Source organism: Clupea harengus, chromosome 25 (assembly GCF_900700415.2).
Source record: "Clupea harengus chromosome 25, Ch_v2.0.2, whole genome shotgun sequence".
Lineage (NCBI taxonomy): Eukaryota > Metazoa > Chordata > Actinopteri > Clupeiformes > Clupeidae > Clupea > Clupea harengus.
The window spans coordinates 10,795,104-10,812,603 of NC_045176.1; the positions used below are offsets into that span (position 1 = coordinate 10,795,104).

At 49.3% G+C, this 17,500-nt stretch overlaps 1 protein-coding gene across 4 annotated transcripts in view; it reads left to right on the forward strand.

Moving 5' to 3' along the window:
• Positions 1 to 17,500, forward strand: part of mib1 (MIB E3 ubiquitin protein ligase 1) — a 56,152-nt gene that overhangs the window by 28,269 nt on the left and 10,383 nt on the right. For all 4 annotated transcript variants that reach the window (XM_012827957.3, XM_031562911.2, XM_031562912.2 and 1 more), the window contains 2 exons: positions 15,875 to 16,007; positions 17,457 to 17,500. The exon at positions 17,457 to 17,500 is cut by the window's right edge and continues 43 nt beyond it. In XM_012827957.3, the coding sequence (XP_012683411.1) occupies positions 15,875 to 16,007; positions 17,457 to 17,500 (177 nt within the window). The remainder of the gene's footprint in view (positions 1 to 15,874; positions 16,008 to 17,456) is intronic.

A 17,500-nucleotide genomic window follows, 5' to 3' on the forward strand; every position in this document is an offset into this window, starting at 1 on the left:
CGCGGCCCAATCATTGGTCTTTTTGCACTTGAGCAAGTTTTTTTTTTTATTTCGGCAGCTAGATTAGCATGTGAATGCTCAAATCAGAACACCCCTTTTCCACAACAAACATTTTAGCATATAAATGATGCATGAATGACCAATATGTGTTTTATATAATCGCCATAAATAAACAAATAGAAGGATTGTAACACTAATCGGATCTGATGCTAGCAAATAGGGCACCACAACCACCACACTTTAATACAACCAGACTATCTCACCACCGATCTTTAAATTGTCTACTCTCCAGGTTTTAAAGCACTGTGCCCCAAGTCCTTTAAAACTGATGTAGAGCAGTTACTTCACAGCCTTAGCCTTACTGCAGTCGTCATACAGCTTACCCTCAATTGCTAATGCAGTCTACACCACACTCTCTTTGCAGCATCCCACATATTTCCACAACATCTACATGATCGACAAGGGGGAAGAAACCAATGACCATAATTCAGTCATTGATGTCCTATTTGGACGATCAGCACCTGACCAAGAATACATACTTCTTTACATTCCATAGCTGTCATATGTTCATATGGGCACATAAAGAAGTATGTACACCAAGTAGGCAGCCCTCTAGCACAGCTTTTGTCCTTACCTTATCCGGGGTGTCGGCGCTATATTTTTTTTCGAGCCATTTATGTACAAATAAACCCCTGCATTGACTTACTGTGGACTGTCAGCACAGCCATTTTTTTTTTGTTTCTTTTTTTTTTTTCTTATCCTCACACAACTAAAAATGCAGCAGTATAGCGAACACCTAAAGGTGACTTTCGGCAGTAGTCCAGAAAAGGCTTTTTTTTTTTCTCCCGAAGTGACTCTCCTTGACAGCACACTACATGTGTGTGCTGGTCGACACTGGTCTCTGTGTCCCAGTGACCCCAGCTGTCCTCGAGCGAGCGAGCCAGGGATATCCATAGGGAACAGAGGAAAGAACAGTGCCTGGGATTTCTGCAGCAAAAGAAGGTTGTCCTTGCCTCTTTTTTTTTTCTGGGGAGAAATTGAGGGAGGAGGAGGTTGGACTGAGGCTGTAAGAGAAGGGGGAGACTGTTCCCCTCTGTGCAACGTCCTTGCGACTTGGCTCCTGTACTCCTAGTTGTCCATGAAAGTTGATTGTACCGTCCTGGGAATAGGTGCGTTTCAAGCCAAATGGCCTCTTCAACATTGCACACATTTTCACTACCCTCCTCTCTCTCCCTCCCTCCCTCCCTCCTTAACTCACTCTCTCTCTTACTTCACCCATCTGTCTCTCTCCATCTCTCTGCAGTTGCCTCTCGTTTTAACCTCATCCCAAGAGATACATCAGACTGGTTGCTGATGTTTGAAAACGAGGTTGATCCAAGTAGAACAGGAAGCTATTGTGAGCAGGATTTGGGCTTTAGGCACACAGACCAGGGCAGAGGTCACATGCGAGCGCTAATGCCCACTCAGCACTTGTGGATTGGATTGCACCGGGTGTAGTGCATTTTTTTTTTCCACCCCTCATAAAACCCCCCCTTGCGTTTTTCTCATTCAAATTCCCTATTTGCTGCTGGCTCACCTGCCTGTGTTTTGCTTTGTAATCAGCTGCTCAAGTTGTGGCACAAGAGATCGATACCCGTTTGCGGGGCGGCGTGAAATGTTCGGTGGTTCTCTAATGAATCTTTACCCCAGCCCCATACATTCCACAAGGCAACACTGGCCCCCCTTTCCCACCCCTCCTCCAGGCACCTCCAGGCTTTTTCGGTTAGATACCAGGCCGCCCCGGATGGGCTACTGGTGGAAACGACGGCAGTGGAAGGACACTCAGACGTGCTATTCTGGGCACTAGCGATTCTCCTGCCCCGGTTGGATGAGTTAAGATATGTCGGTGAGCCTGGTCTGGAGCGGGGGTGGGGTGGGGTTGGGTGGGGTTGGGTGGGGTTGGGTGGCTGAATGGTGGAGGCTGAGATGACGCGACGGTGTTGCTAAGTTCTGGAATGCAAAGGGGCTCACTGGTGCGGGTCTGAGGTATGACGTCCTGTTTAGGAAATGTCACAGCGGCCCGAGAGGCCCAGGGGTGGGCTGGAGTGAGAGAGAGAGAAAGAGAGAGAGAGAGAGAGAGAGAGAGAGAGAGAGAGGGAGGGAGAGAGAGAGAGGCGGGGGGTGGAGGAGAGTGAGGAAGCAAGCATGGGGTGGGATGGGATGGGTTGGGGTTGGAGTTGAGTCCACTTGCGCTGATGAGGGGGGCACAAGCGGAGGAGAAGGGCGGGCGGGCGGTCGCTGGGCTCGCCTAACGTGCAGTCATGGAGACGGCACTGCAGCAGTCTCTGGCCCTGCCCCTGCCTAGCGATTAGAGAGTGCAGGGTGCAACGAGTGCAGGGAGGGAGAGGGAGGGAGAGAGAGCGACAGAAAGTGGGTTACTACCCTGAGTGTCATGGGTTCAGTCAGTGACACACATACCCCACATGCCCCCTCCCCCCCCTCCCTTCATGCCCGCCCACCCGCCACGGCTGCTACCACAGTTAAATCACCGCCACAGCTGTTTGCCGTCAATCCGCTTTCTATCCCTCCCAACGCACACGCACATATACACACCGCCCTCCCCTCAACTCACGTCCCGCCGCGATCCCAACATCTCTCCGCCAGCCCGTTATCATCCTTCCCATCTTTCCTTTTTTCTCTCCTGGAGAGTGGAAGTCCTGTAACTCCAACCTTCTGGGAATCAGAGGGGACCACAAGAGGAAGCAGAGGAGGAAAAACAAACAAACATAAGAGGTGGGGCCACAAAAAAAGGCATCCAAGAGGAAAGCAAATGTCCCAGCAGAGAATCACAGTGAATCCGATCGCAAGTGGCTCAAAGTAATCTGGTCCAGGCCAGGAAAGAGAGGCCTTTTTCTGTTTTGTTTGTTTAAATTTATCTTTCTCTTTTCTTTTCTTTTTTTTTTTTTTTTAAAGAAAAGGCTGTTGTGTCCCCAGCCCAGCGGTTGTGAGTTAACGAGTCCGTCATTAGATAGCAGCAGCGCTGCAGCCGTGAGAGGCTAATGAGCCAGAGAACACTGCTGCAGCAGCCTGCTGCCCGGCCAGCGCAGCTAACGCAAGAGAGAGAGAGAGGGAGAGAGGGAGGGAGAGGGAGGGAGTGAGACAGCTAGAGAGTGTGAGAGGGGAGGGAGATAGAGAGGGAGGGAGAGAGAGAGAGCGAGAGAGCGAGAGCAAGCAAGGCAAATCCATGTGGATATAGCAGCCCTCCCCACCCCACATCTCCACGTTCACCTGCTCTTCCTCTATAGCCCCGTACTTCCTCCTTCTTCCACATTCTTCCTCTTCCTTTTTTTTTTTCCTTCGTGAGATTGAAGGAAAGCAAAACCCAAAAAAGAAAAATCATCACACATCCTCAAGGTGTCTGTCTCTCTCTCTCTCTCTATCGCTCTCTCTCCCGGTAAGTAGTTCGTCTCGTAGTGCCGCTGCAGAACAGTAAATTCCACTCCCCCATGCCGACCACGCTACACACGGGCAAGGTGAGACATGCAGTTAATAACCAAGAGTGGAAGAGAGAGAGAGCTAGTGAGTGAGAGAGAGCTAGTGAGTGAGCAGAGAGAGAGAGAGAGAGCGAGAGAGAGAGAGAGAGGGAGCCATCGAGCGCGCCAGAGAACGAGGAAGACGTCAGTGCGGAGCGCAGGCCGGCTGGGGGGTAAACTCTGGTCCAGTGGGGAGGCAGGCACAAGGCAGCATATATTACCTGTCAGCTCAGTTTCCCCCCCGCACACTCTGCTCCTCCCTCTCGCTTTCTATCCAGTGTGTGAAGAGCCATAATGACCTCCAGAGCGCTCCAGCTGCTGCAGCCATCGCATGCTCGACTCGCTGAATCAGCGCCTCTGATGGGGGGTGGGGGTGGGGAGGGGAGGGGGTTGAACATGGTGAACGGGAGAGAGACAGAGTGAAGGGGGGGGGAGAGAGAGAGAGCGGGAATAGGGAGGGAGAGAGAGACTGCAGGGGGAGGGGAGGGGGGGGAGAGGAGGGGAAAAGGAGCTGCAGGAAGAGAGCGTACTCACGCCTTACCTTTTAGGAGGGGAGAGACATCATGCTGACACGAGGAGCTGCCGTTGCTGCTCTAAAAATGAGGCAGAGAGGAGGAGGAGGAGGAGGAGGAGGGGGAAAAAGAACTGCAGCACCCACCCCCCCCCCCCGCCCCCTGCCTTACTCCTCCATGTGCATTCTCTGGGTTTTCTGTGAGGATGTCCAGGACTGCAGGAGTGTACTGTAGGGCACTCTCCCCGCTCTCCCTTTCTTCCTTTCTTCTCTGTCAACAGACGGATAATTATCCGCTTGCCTTGTCAAATATGATTTTGAAAATCTGGTGACTTGAATGCTTCACAAAACCAAAATGTAATACATTTAAGAATGAATGAGGGCGAGCAAACTCCATACGAGCTTCAAATACACTTTTAGAGCTTTTTTTTATGCATGTGTAGTGCTGTTCAGTATTCCACTTGTCACCTCGACAGTTTGACAAAGGCTAATTTTACTTTCATAACCGCGCGATGGGCAGAGGGTGATGGTGGCGGCCCAGTGTGTCTGACCTGGGGGCTTGGTGTGAGCCGTAGGTTTCCTCCCCCCCCCAGCGAGGGCTCTCCAGGAGCGGGTCTCTCCTTAGGGAAAAAGGTCAAAGAGTCAGGTCGCTGGAGGGGGTGGGGGGTTGACGTTGACAGGGGTCAGCAGATGAGGAAAGAGGCTAACTGTCGTGGCTCCTGTGCTTGCACTTCAGAGAGGAAAAGCTAAACCGTTTTGAGCTTTGCAGGCAGGCAGGCAGGCATTCAAAACATGTGCTGGCCAGTCGCCGGTCTCCTCTCCGGTGTCTCTCTCACCTCCCTGTGACCATATTTAGTCAACCAGTGCAAAAAAGAACCCTCCACCACCACCACCAGCTCCAGCTCCAGCACCAGCACCAGCAGCCTCCCCTCATGCAGCTGTTCCCCCTTCCGCCTGCTCTGCTCCGGGAAGCCTCCATCCTCCGCTCCGCCTATCGATTGCACGTCCTGCACAACAAGGAGCTAGCCCGTGTTAGCACAGCCCTGGCTGCCATTTGCTGCACTATTTTTAGTACTGCCAAATAAAGTGGTCTCTTCTCTTTCTCCCTCCTCCTTTTGCATCTTCTTTTCATCCCTCTCTTTTCAGCCTCTCTCTCTCTTTTTCTCTTTTTCCTCTCTCCATCTCTGCATCTCTTTCATTTTCTGCACTACTTCCCTTTCCTCTTTTTAAATAGCTCTGGAGCATGCTGGATATGGTAGATATTGCTACTGCTCAACTCTATACTTAGAAACAGGCACAGTTGGGTGCCTGAGAAGGGCGGGGGGGGGGGGAGCTGTAGCGATAGTGCCAGTGTTTGTGTGGAATCTATTAGGCACTGGAGAGCACTGTGCACCACATCACACCTGTAACCAAGCTTACCACAACACTGCTCTATAAAGCTGATCCACAGTCTGATACCCTCCTGCTCTCTCTCTCTCTTATGCACACAGCCTTGTTTGTTGTGAATTTATCTTCCATCTTGGTTGTGCATGCTTCTCCACCCCCCCTTCCTGTTCCCCTCACTTTGGAGTCATTTTCGAGTGCCAGTTTCCTTATTTCCTTAGGCACAGTCGCTGAAAGATCTGTTTAATTAGGAAGTCAGATTGTCGGCTTGCTAGGCCAGAGCTGTCTTCTGTGCCCTCTCAAGAGCGGTGTCTGCCGGATCCTCGACGGTGCCACGCCACGCCAGCTCCGGTGACAGTCGGGTCCTGCGCAGCCCCTCTTCCCCCAACACGTCTTAATTGCACTGCTGGAGGCACCAGCTAATCTCTCAACGTGATTTTTTTTTTTCTTCTCCACACCGTTTAGCGCAGTGTCCCTCTTTAAATAATAATGGGGTTCGGGGGGAAACGGGGATTGACCTTGGGGTTCTCCCCATCCCTCTTCAGCTCTCACTCAGTCATGTCTGTGCTGTCCTTAAGGGGAACCCCTCCACCCCCCCCAAAAGATCTCATTGCCCTCAACCCACCACAGAGGAATTAGCTGGCCTTAGACCTGAGCCGTCACAATATGCACCTGCTGTCAGAAGCCTTGATTTCAAATGAGGCTGATTCCCATGCTGTTTGACAAAAGGCCAGTGTGGTTGCTCATCTTCCTGTTTCGCGACGCGTCCAGACTGGGCGTAATGTCGTCGTCCTTTATCTGGCTGCTGTTCACGCGCTCTTAATGGCGGGTGCTAAAACGCCACTGTACGACCAATCACTCCTCTGTCACAGGGGCTCAGGAGGAGCACCATTTTCCCTCATGAATCTTTGGCTTTGGACTGCAGAGTGCAATTCAATTAAAGCATTGCCGGTTCTAATTTATTGCCACTGAGTTACATTGTATTTATGACTATTACAAGAATTGACCGTTTGCCAGGTCTGAGCCTTACTAATGCATCTTCTTGGAGCTTAACCTTCCATCTTATGAGGCCAGTGAAACTATTGAGTGGCTGCTGCACCAACAGGATTTGCTGCCTGTGCATGACTGCACCTTCGCCTAGAGCAGTTCGTCAGTGCTGTGCTTCATCATACCAGTGCTCCCATACTAGCTTTCCATGGGTGGTCTTTGTAATGGTGACCAGATACAGAACATAAAGCGCTGCCACGTATGCTGTAACGTAATGATTGATACACAGCGGCCAGCTATGTTTAGCTATTTAGTGAGGCGTGGAGCGGCTTTGTTTACTGTCCTACCATCTAAACATTATTGTACTTGAATCTGAGATTGAAAGAAGTAAAGTAGGCTGTCACTTAAAAAAAAAAAAAAAAAAAAAAAGCTTTTGCAGCTGCATTTATTCACTTTAAGAAACTCCTCCATAGTTCATTCCCAAACTGCACTGTTTAGCTCAGTCTCCCTTCCCTATCTGTGTAAATGCTGTTTCCATTCAAAAACCTTAAATATTTTCTTTCAGTCATATTGATATTTCAATTGAAATGCAAACTATTGAAAATGGACTAGCCATTGGTGCACGAAACAGATCTTGGCTGGTAAACACCATCAACTGTTGTGCTTTCCCATTTTTAAGGGTGGCGTTTCATTCTAGCCACTTGAATTTGAGTTCATTTGACAATAAAATAAAGTATACCATCAGTCATGTCAGGACTTGTCTGCCTGGGTTGAAAGAGGCAAATGTTTATGATTGGTGAATGTTTGAAACAAGCCTTTTAATTGCCTTTGAGCCTGGGGCACAGAGACAAATGACTTTCTTAATGTTATTGGTTTCGGCTTCATTTTGGCAGCGGATTGCAGTCCCTCTCCAGTGGGATTTTATTCTCCCAACAGGGCAGAGATGCAAGGAGCTAGATTTACTTTCTTATGAGACATTGTTATAGGGCGAATAAAACACATGCGATAAAAGACATTTAAATCACGACGTTGTTTCAGCAAATAGATCTCTTACGTTAGCGTTGGTAACACACAGGTATTTGGGAGGCCAGCAATAAATCCGCAGTTTTTTTTCGTGCTGAAATTGATCTTAACATGTCTGATGTAAAAAAGATTGGAATGCAGCAGCACCACTGTGCAGCAGACAGATCTTGAAATGCCCATAGATGAGTAATCTACAGAAATATCTTTGGCTAAAATTAAAATATCTTTGCTCAACTGGAATTTGATTGATTTCAACTGACATGATTTGACTTATGGGAGAAGGACATTATTGGTACTCATTACCACGTTCGATCGAGCTACTGGTAAAATATTCTGCGTTACTGCTGCACTTCTTTTAAGTACTCCTGGTGAATCGACAGCCCAGACACATATGACTTGGAGGTGTTTCAGAAGAAGTTCTATTGAAACGGGCTTCTGATCACGTCAAGAACTTTTCAAATTCTTTTCAAGTATGTGATCTAACAGAAGTTCAATACTTCTCTGCTCCAAGAGCATTACCGCTGCCTTAAGTTAGTTTGCACATCTCTGCCGCTATGGCGTGGTTACCACTTCATGTTGATTCTGAGTTTGCAGACATTGCTCCTGGCAGGCTCTGTGCTGGCAGAGATTGCTTGTAGCCCTTTGATTTACTTCACAACGGCTCCTCATTCTCTGCCTCCACCTCGCTCCCTCCATCTTGATGCCTTTAAGTGCTCCATCATTGAGCAGGTCAGGCTGGTGAGTGACAGGCGGAGTAAAAGTGATTTATTGGGGGTGCAGCTTCGCTGGTGTCAGGGGAAGCCTGTGGCGGCCGCTTCTCGGGGCCATCCACACGACAACAGAACGTTTTGAAAACAATGTTTTTTCTTTTACATTCTCAAAAAGCTTTGCATCCATACAACACCTTTTGAGAACTCCTCCCCATCCACACGGATTTTAATACCTCAAGTGATAGCCTACAACTGAACAAGATTATTATCAAAGCAATGCCACTTTGAGGTCAGATAAATCCTATAAATTGTTTATTTGTCAACATCAGCAAAAAGTAGTTTGGGTGAATTTAACCTGTTTAAAGGTATATTTCAGAAGCATTTTTGTTATGTTTCTTGAAATTGTCTTTACATCCCGATAGCAGTGAATAAATCCAATGGCTCTGACAAGTCCTGGAAGTCGTCCAATCTTTTCAGCCTTTCAGTTTCCATTGTGTTGCAACCTCAACAAGCTAAACTATAATTTATTTAGCTGTATTCATGGCTTAATCTCAGGTAAATCTGGCTGGTTTAAAAAAAATGGTGCTGCTTATCTTCTACTCAAATCGCATTTAACCAATACGCAGTGGAGCCTTTCACTGCCGCTCAGAAGTACCTACCCCGGAGTAGGCACAGATCTGCCCCCTGAAAGGCGGCCCTGTAAGAGGCCCTACAGGGGGGGGGTTCCTGCAGTCGAAACGCGTATAAAGGCGCTAAGACCTAATGTCCAACTACCAATACAGCCCAAAACATTGTTGCCAGCTCCAAATCAAAAGCTAGCAGTGGGGAAAATACAAAAACGTACCGCAACTAGCCACTGTTTTTCTCAAGGTCATTGTTCATACCCATCCGATATGGCTGCCGCTGAGTGTCTTCCCTGGCGTACCTACTCGAGGTTGCTAGAATTTAGCACCATTTTATAACAGACAAACCCAAAAATGGCTTTGGCCGCTGATATTTCTGATAGATTACTTCCTCCTCCTATCCAAGAAATAGAACACATGGGTTGATTACCATGATGTGTCTGAAAAAATAGATTTTCTAGGCTTTGGAGAACAGAACTCAGACTGACTGACACAAAGAATGAAACATGATTGGATAAAGTTGTCCACGGCAACACAAGGGTTAAGGTACCGAAAATTATGTTGTCGTGTGGACAGAGATGGAACTTGCTGCTTGACCTCCAGGTTTAATCATCCAAATTGTGTAATAGTGGTGCACATTTCTTAATTGCTAAATTATTACTACTTTATTCTATTTAATCCTGTCAGTGTCCATCATTTTAATCAGTCCCCCATTGTAGCACAGTCTTGAATAGTGACTGGAGTTCGTATTGCCAGTGAGGTGAAGTATTTTCTCAATGAACTAAACCCCTGACCTTCATGCACACATCTGAGCACAGTACTTTTAAGCATTCCTGGGGTAACCTCTGGTTTTGAATGGGGAGAAATCAAAATTACCTTTCTCCATTCAGCTGCATGTGACCATCCCTGATTTGGCGGGACCTTGTGACACGCAAGCCAATCGGCACACATGTCTGGGCAACACCAACCACCTCCAGCCACTCGGCTTGCTGCCTCTCGGGAGGAGGGGCCTAGATGGAGTGACTGGACCAATAGCGGTTCTCTGTGCCTCACAGTGCCAAAGTAAATCCCAGCCAAAAAAAAAGGGGGGCAACTCCAGTTCACCCTGTTGTACAGTAGGAGAGGCGTGAAGGAGCTGAGAGTGGGGTACTTACTGCTCAAGGACACACATCGCCTCAGAGCACATGATTAATAACCCTCACACTGCATTTGCTCACCAAAGATTATTGCTTTCCCAGAAAGAGCAAGATTTGTTGACCATCAATCTTGCTTTTTTTTTCCCCACCTTGCTTTGTAAATAATTAAAACATCCTCCTTGAGTTGTGTTACTGCAATTCACCTCTCCTTTGACAAGGGCACATGCACATCTTCTAACCTTATTTGAGGCTTTTATTATATACATATTCATTTGATATCTGGAGGTGTCTGTCATTATTTATTTATGCACATCCCTCTCATGGCAGCTCAATGTCAGTGAACTTTCTCTTTAATCGTGATCCTGTGCTCGTAGTTAAGGGCTAAAGTATGCCCGAAAGCTCGCGCAGCGTTTGAAATGGGTGCCACGTGGGCATACGCATGTGTGCAACCTCTTGTGATGCACAGGAGCTTTGTTTGGGCACACTTCACATCCTGTGGCATACACTGCACAAGGTTATCATGTTCAGTGGCAAAGACTAATAATGTTCAGGGCAGAATAGGCATTAGTGAAGATCCATGCCTCATGTTTTGACCTGTGTTCACGTCTGACCTATGCTCTGCCGTTGAATAATTCAGTATGCGTAACCGCGGAAACTTGCATGGTTTCTCCCTGAGAGGTGCACGTGTCGGAAGTCCTTTTATACAGCCTGACGGGCAGGAAAGGAAGTTGACCCTCTGCTGGAAAACTGCTCTCCTCAGAAGACTTTGTGTGTCAACTGGAGAGTAAACCTGGAAGTGTGTGTGGTTCCAGAACAAGAACTCACACACTAGCAGCACACTCTCTCTGTATTTTAGGGACAATCTCAGAAAAGTGTTAGCAAGCAGTTCCTGAGGAAAATCAATGTGGAATAAGTGTTGGTAAAACAATCGCTAACTGTATTTCATGATCCCAGGGCAAACCTCTTGAAGACTTTTTCATTAAATTCTCACCTGGCTATTACATTTTTTATCAGTGGGATGTAGAGAACGAGCCCCATCAAATATTTGTAACACAAGTGAAACTATCGAATGGCTGTTGCACCAACAGCTTCCAGCGTGTCCAATATCCTGATTGTTCGCTCTAGTCTCTGACTGAGAGAATTTGCCGGAAATTCATTAGTGACCCTTTTTGCCCCGTTTGGATGACGGGGGGCAGGACGGGAGAGAAAGCGCGGTGGTTTACCGGAGAAATGAGCTCCCTAGAAAACCCCCTGCAGCTCCCGCAGACTGAGCTCCAGCACCTCCGGTAAACAGTTTGGTAGTCGAGGTGATTTAGAGCCAGAGATTTATGACCCCGCTGTACATCAGCGATGCTTCTGTCGGGCCCGCATCCCCTCACACACACACACACACCTACCCCAGCACCCCGCAGCCCCTCACACACATACACCTACCCCAGCACCCCGCAGCCCCTCACACACACACACACACACCTACCCCAGCACCCCGCAGCCCCCCACCCGCTGATGTTGACAGAGCTGAGGCTGGCGGCCGATCGAAGACCTCTACTCCCAGAGACTGAATTCTCCACCGCTCCGTGAAGGAAGTAATTCTCCAGTTTACCTCACTGTCAAATGCCATATGCTCTCTAAGTGGGGGGTGGGGTGGAGGTGGAGGTGGAGGTGGAGGGGAAGCATGCTGTCATATTCTGTGTATTCCTGCAACTGTCTTTCCTGGGGAAGGAAAATAAAGTGGAGCTTTGACTTGCTCTCTCAGGCTGAGAAGGGGCGGGCAGAGCAGAAGAACCAGTGCTTCCTGGTTGCATCTTTAAAATTGAAGCGTTTACCAATGGATAAATATTTTGTTTTATTTTTGTTTTTATATCTGCCCATCAAAATTTGATGTGCTCTTCTGTGCACGGTTATATGAGAGAGCAGAGGTGTCTGTTAACAGAGCAAAGCCTTGATTTCTTTTTTTTTATTGCAGCAGCGTATTTTTTTTTTGTATCCCTCTGATAAAGGGGAAGAGAGCATAAATAATTGGGTCGTGGGTATGAGTCGGCTGGCTGGAGTGATTGCTTTGAAAAGGCTTGGCTCAGAAATGCAAAATGAATGAGGGTTTCTTTCTAAGCTGAGGTGTTGCACCTCGCACACAGCCTGCACGGTGGAATGGTGCAGTGCTCGCCCTTTTAAAATGCACCAGTGGTCTCGCGCGGGGCACAAACAGCAGCGTCTCGGCTTGGCGCTGACAAGGGGAACATCATAGAAATGCAGCGGGTTAACCCCCAGCCTTTATGCTAATGCCCCTTAATGAAGCCGCGCGCGCAAGGAAGACAAAGGCGCAGTAAGGTCAAACTGAAAGGGAGAAAAAGGATTCCAGCCAGGACTCCGAAAAATGCCTGGCTTTTTTTCTTTTCTTTTTTTTTTTTTTTCTTCTCTCTCTCTCCTCATATGCACATCTTCCCTACAGTCCTGCAGTGACTCTGAAGTCTCTGTCTCTGAGGACATCCCCCCCCCCCCCGGTCCACACACACACAGCAAGTCACACTTGGGTAGGTGCTGGTCTGACACAGGAGGACGTCACATGCAAATGAACACCATGAGCCCAAGCAGTCCTTCTCCGCCGGCTAGCGTGGTGTCTGGAGAAGTGCTCCCCGGGGGGAGTGAGTTACTGATGGCATTAATAATACGAAGGCTGTTGATTTTACGCTGGTTTATTTAAAGTCCTCCTCAGCACACCTTCGGGACGGGACTGGTTCTTAGACTTCAAGGAATTGTGGAACACAGTGAGGAAACCGGCATTTCACGCACATTTTCTCAGACATTGTTTTAGGACCTATGGGATGTGGCCATCAAATATGTAAATTCTTCAGCTCCGTTATTTTTGGTGTTCTCCATCTCGGTTTTTTTCCACCTGGTGTTGCATTAGCTAGCATGTGTTTGTGGTGTGCTAGCTGGAGCCACCCTCCACTCCCGTCTTTTTTTGTAAAGGCGATGAGCTCCCCTGTCAATGACAAATTGCACCAGGGCTGCACAAGACAACAGGCCCTGCTGGTCGGCTCCTGAGGGATCCCAGCCTCTCGCAGGGTGACCCAGTTCCTACCTTCACGCCTTCTCCTTCACTTTGCTTCTCCTCCCTCGCTCCGTTCCTCTCCATTTTGCATCCTGCCTTCTCTCTCCTTTCTCCTCCTCTCCTCCTGCCTTCTCTCCTCTCCTCTCCTCTCCTCTCCTCTCCTCTCTACTGCTCTGCTTGCAGTGTTCAGGATTTAGGCCACAGAAAGACCACTGGCGGGGAAGCAAGCTGCTGTTTCCGCTCTCAAATCTGTCTGCCCCCCCCCCCCCCTGCATTCCTGCTTTCCTCCCCATTTTGTAAAACCCACTCTCCACATGCTCCGTATACTCCGTATGGTCCTTAAGCCATGTAGGTCATGCAGGTCCCCCTTCCTAAAGCACCAGGCATGGACACTGTTGCCTTCACACTCATGCCCCTTTCCACCTTGGCTCCCATGTCAACCTCATCCTTACACAAGGAGAAAGGCCCTGTTCCCTCCGAGTTCTCTCTCTCTCTCTCTTGCTCTCTCTCTCTCTCTCTCTCTCTCTCTCTCTCGCTCTCTCGCTTTCTTTTTTCTGTCTTTGCCATTCTAACAAATATCTAACTGCAATGCAGCAGTGCCAGGCTGTGCATTAATATTTATGTCCCGCCCAATCCACCCAACATGGCAGGGAGCTGTCAGTCCAGGCTGCATCTGTAGGGGCTCACCTCCCCTTGCCCCAGCCAGCACCAGCCAGCCAGCACCAGCCTGGCACATCGCCACCACAACCCCCCCCCCGCCCCCCACAGCCCTCACCAGGGGGCGCCAAGCCCTAGATGCCACCGACAGTTTTCTGCCCGGCAGTGGAGACAGTTGTGCTAATGCAGGTCTGTGTGTGTGTGGGTGTGGGTGTGTGCTAGCACATGCACTATTGACTGCAGCACAGATGGAAGTAAGGCAAGCACAACCTTCTTTGGGCGTTTTTTTTTTTTTTTTTTTTTTTGCAGCCCTCTGTTTCTAGGAAAGCTTCTGTGTGCAGCAATGCAGAGTATGCATCCAAGCTCCCTAAGCTCCATCCCTCTGTGGCCCAGGTTTGTAACATTCCCCATGGCCGCTGTTTCCAGCTTAACAGCCATACCGTGGCCATAGACTCTTGACTTGCCTGGTATTTCCGCCTTGCACTTTATCGTCCTTCAAAAATGTCAGAGCAGGTATGCTGTCCTCTTTACCACTGACTGTGCTTCACAGTGAAGATTTTTTTTTCTTCTAAATATAGAGTGCATATGTTCAATATGCATATAATATTTATCATCAAGTGCATACGTTCAATATGCATATAATATTTAGCAAAAGCCAATAGCGAGCAGCTGGATCATTATCTTGTCCTGTGTTCCTTTTAGAGTTCCGCTATGAAAGCAGCACTCACACTTGAATGTTTAATCAGGCTTTTCAGAATGAAGTGATGTATATGGCTGCGGGCAATGCAGGTGCAAGTGTGTGTGTGTGTGTGTGTGTGTGTGTGTGAACTTACTCACATTGGCGGATGCACTGCAGCAGAGCAGCTCTGCTCTGCAGCGCACCAAGTCACTATGAAGCTGCTGATGTGCTGTCTCCTTCTCTCTCTCTCTCTCACACAGACACACACACACACACACACACACACACACACACATTCCCCCCTTCGCTCTCTTTCTTCTATCGCACAAAAGCCAGAGACTGGCTTAAGCACAATCCACCCTGCAGCATCGCAGCCCTCCAGTGGACTGTGGACCAGCACCCTTCCTCATCATAGAAATTACATTTCATTAACCTCTCCTCTTTCTCACTCCATCACCCCCACCTCATTCTCCTTCTCCGTCTCTCTCTCTCTCTCTCTCTCTCTCTCTCTCTCTCTCTCTCTCTCTCTCTCTGCCTTTCTTTCTCTTCTTCCCCCCCGTTATGCACAGGCTCCCGGAGAGAATCAAAGCTATTCTCAGAATAATGGCAAAGCCCTCATGACATCTTGAGGTTAACTTCACCACTTTCACACAGGGGATCAAATGAGTGGCTGAAGCAGGGCTTGGACTACCAAGCACCCTGAAACATTTCAAGGGAGACAGATTTTTCGAGGTGGAGCTGTTGTTTGGAGCCCGTGTTACGGGACCCCTCTGAAGGAGCAGAGAAGAGGAGGGGGAGGAAAAGAAAGAGAGAGAGAGAGAGAGCGAGAGAGCGAGAGCGAGAGATGTGATTGAGGGGAAAGGTCAGGCACCTTTCCCCGAGAGCAGAGGGCTGATGTGCATCTTCCCTCAGTCTCCCCCCCCATATTGCTGCTGCACCATTGGCTTCCTCTTGCCTGTGTCTGCAGAGCTCGCTGCTCACCCACTGATGCAGCCCATTCTGTTGGCAGATGCTGCACAGATTCCCAATCAGCCGCCTCGTGTTTGTGTGTGTGTGTGTGTGTGTGTGTGTGTGTGTGTGTGTGTGTGTGTGTGTGTGTGTGTGTGTGTGTGTGTGTGTGTGTGTGTGTGTGTGTGTGTGTGTGTGTGTGTGTGTGTGTGTGTGTGTGTGTGTGTGTGTGTGTGTGTGTGCGCGCCTCTCAATGCTGCTTGCACGTTGTCCCCTGTGCAGGCATCCCCACGTCGTTGTTTCTCTTCTCGTGGTTTCCTGCGGCGCCCTCCCATCCCCTTGACCTTCACGAACCTTGAGCCGGCTCTTGATAAGCCGCCGCACGTTAGCGTATCAGCATTCCCCAGCACAGAAAAACAGGCGTCCGGATGACGGGTGCATTATGCATCGGAGACTATTACCGCAGCAGTGAGATGCATGTTAATGGATGCCTCTCGCTCACTCGTTCACCTGGGCGGGGATAAAGAGGACTTAGAAAACGTTTAAGCTGTTCCACTGTCCTATTGTTAAGTGCAATAACCACTCTCTCTCTTTCTCTTTCTCTTTCTCTTTCTCTCTCTCTCTTCTACCCCCCCTCTCCTCCGCCCCTTCAGTGCCATGCGTGTTCTCCTGTCCAAACTCCCAAGGCCCTGGATTGTGGATGAGAAGAAGGATGACGGCTACACGGCTCTCCACCTGGCCGCGCTCAACAACCACGTGGAGGTGGCCGAACTCCTCGTGCACCAGGTAACTATCGAGAGAGACACACACACACACACACACACACACACACACACCCCCATCTCATTAGACCCCCTCAAGAAGTGACTCACGCAGAGGTTTGTTAAGTCAGACGTGGATGTGTTTGAACATGTAGCTATAACGTGCCGTCAGAATCTGAAGGAGGTCATGTGTGTATGTCATACACTATTTTCAAACGATGTTCTTCACGTCTGATGGTATTCAGTGGGGTGTAGTCAATAGAAAATGCCAGGTTGAGGAGGATATGATAAATCAATCATTCATTAGCGAGTAGAAAGCGTGACTGTTTAGTTAGGGTTATGGCCATCAGACAGCCAAAAGGAAACGGCTGCTCTTCAGTCTCTTAAACTATTGTGGATAGCGGTGCATTTTACTTGTAACAAATGGAACAGGGAGTGCTAGATCTCGTTCGATGCAGTGACGTGTCTAAAACTAACCCGAGCCCAATATGGTCATTTATGGAGTAGGGGAACCCGGCAGCAAAAGAGGCTCGTTAGGTCCTCATTAGCCGTCCTCGTGGTGGCCACTGCTGGAGCGCTGCCCCTGGCTCTGTTGCCACGGCAGCCCCCAGCCAGATCCACCAGCCCCCCGTCCAGGGATGAGCCGTGTGTGGGCAAGGGTGACGGCTCTCGCAGCAGGGAGGCGCTAGCTAGCGTTAGCGTGCGACGCCGTTACTGCAGCATTCCAGCAACTGAGTGAGGATGCCACCCTCTCTGTGCCACGTGTATGTGGAGCGGACACACACACACACACACACATTCTCACACACACATTCTCACACTCACTCACACACACACATTCACACACACACACAAACACGCTTGCTTGTGCCCGAGGCTTAAAGGCCTGTCAGACTTGGACCCGTAGCCTGAGATTGAGCTGAGGTAACAGGATGTGCAGCGCCACAGCATAGTGCTGAGCAGTGTGTCACGCGTGCCGTCTCTCGCAGAGAACATCAGAATATAAACGACCCGCACCGCGGAAAAGCACACAGGCCTCATCAGATCAACCTGCAGGATATTTCATTCTTGTGATGGAGCTTGCTCTAGTCAAATGTTTTGGGGAACGTAGCGGGGGGGGGGGAATAAAGATTGGATTTTGTGTTTCATCCGTCCAGGAAACGAATGCGAGTCCCGCTGATGCAGAAAGCCCACATACTCGCTGCAAAGCCGCGCTCGCAAATGGAAAAACAAGGGATGAAGCAGCATGCTTCTTACCAGTCTGGCAGGGATATTTCATTACCAGAGAGGTTTCAACTGTGTTTGGGTTTTCACATATGCAGCGGTCGTCTGCGAGTGAGCGAACGAGCGAGCGAGCGAGCGGCGCTATGCTGTTTGTGTATGCACAAGCCAACGGGGCGCTGTGTGTGGTTCAGCGGGAGGTGACCCAAGTCCACACTGACTGTCCCCATGTGTCCTCCCCCCCTTTCCTCAGGGAAGTGCCAGCCTGGACGTCCAGAATGTCAACCAGCAGACCGC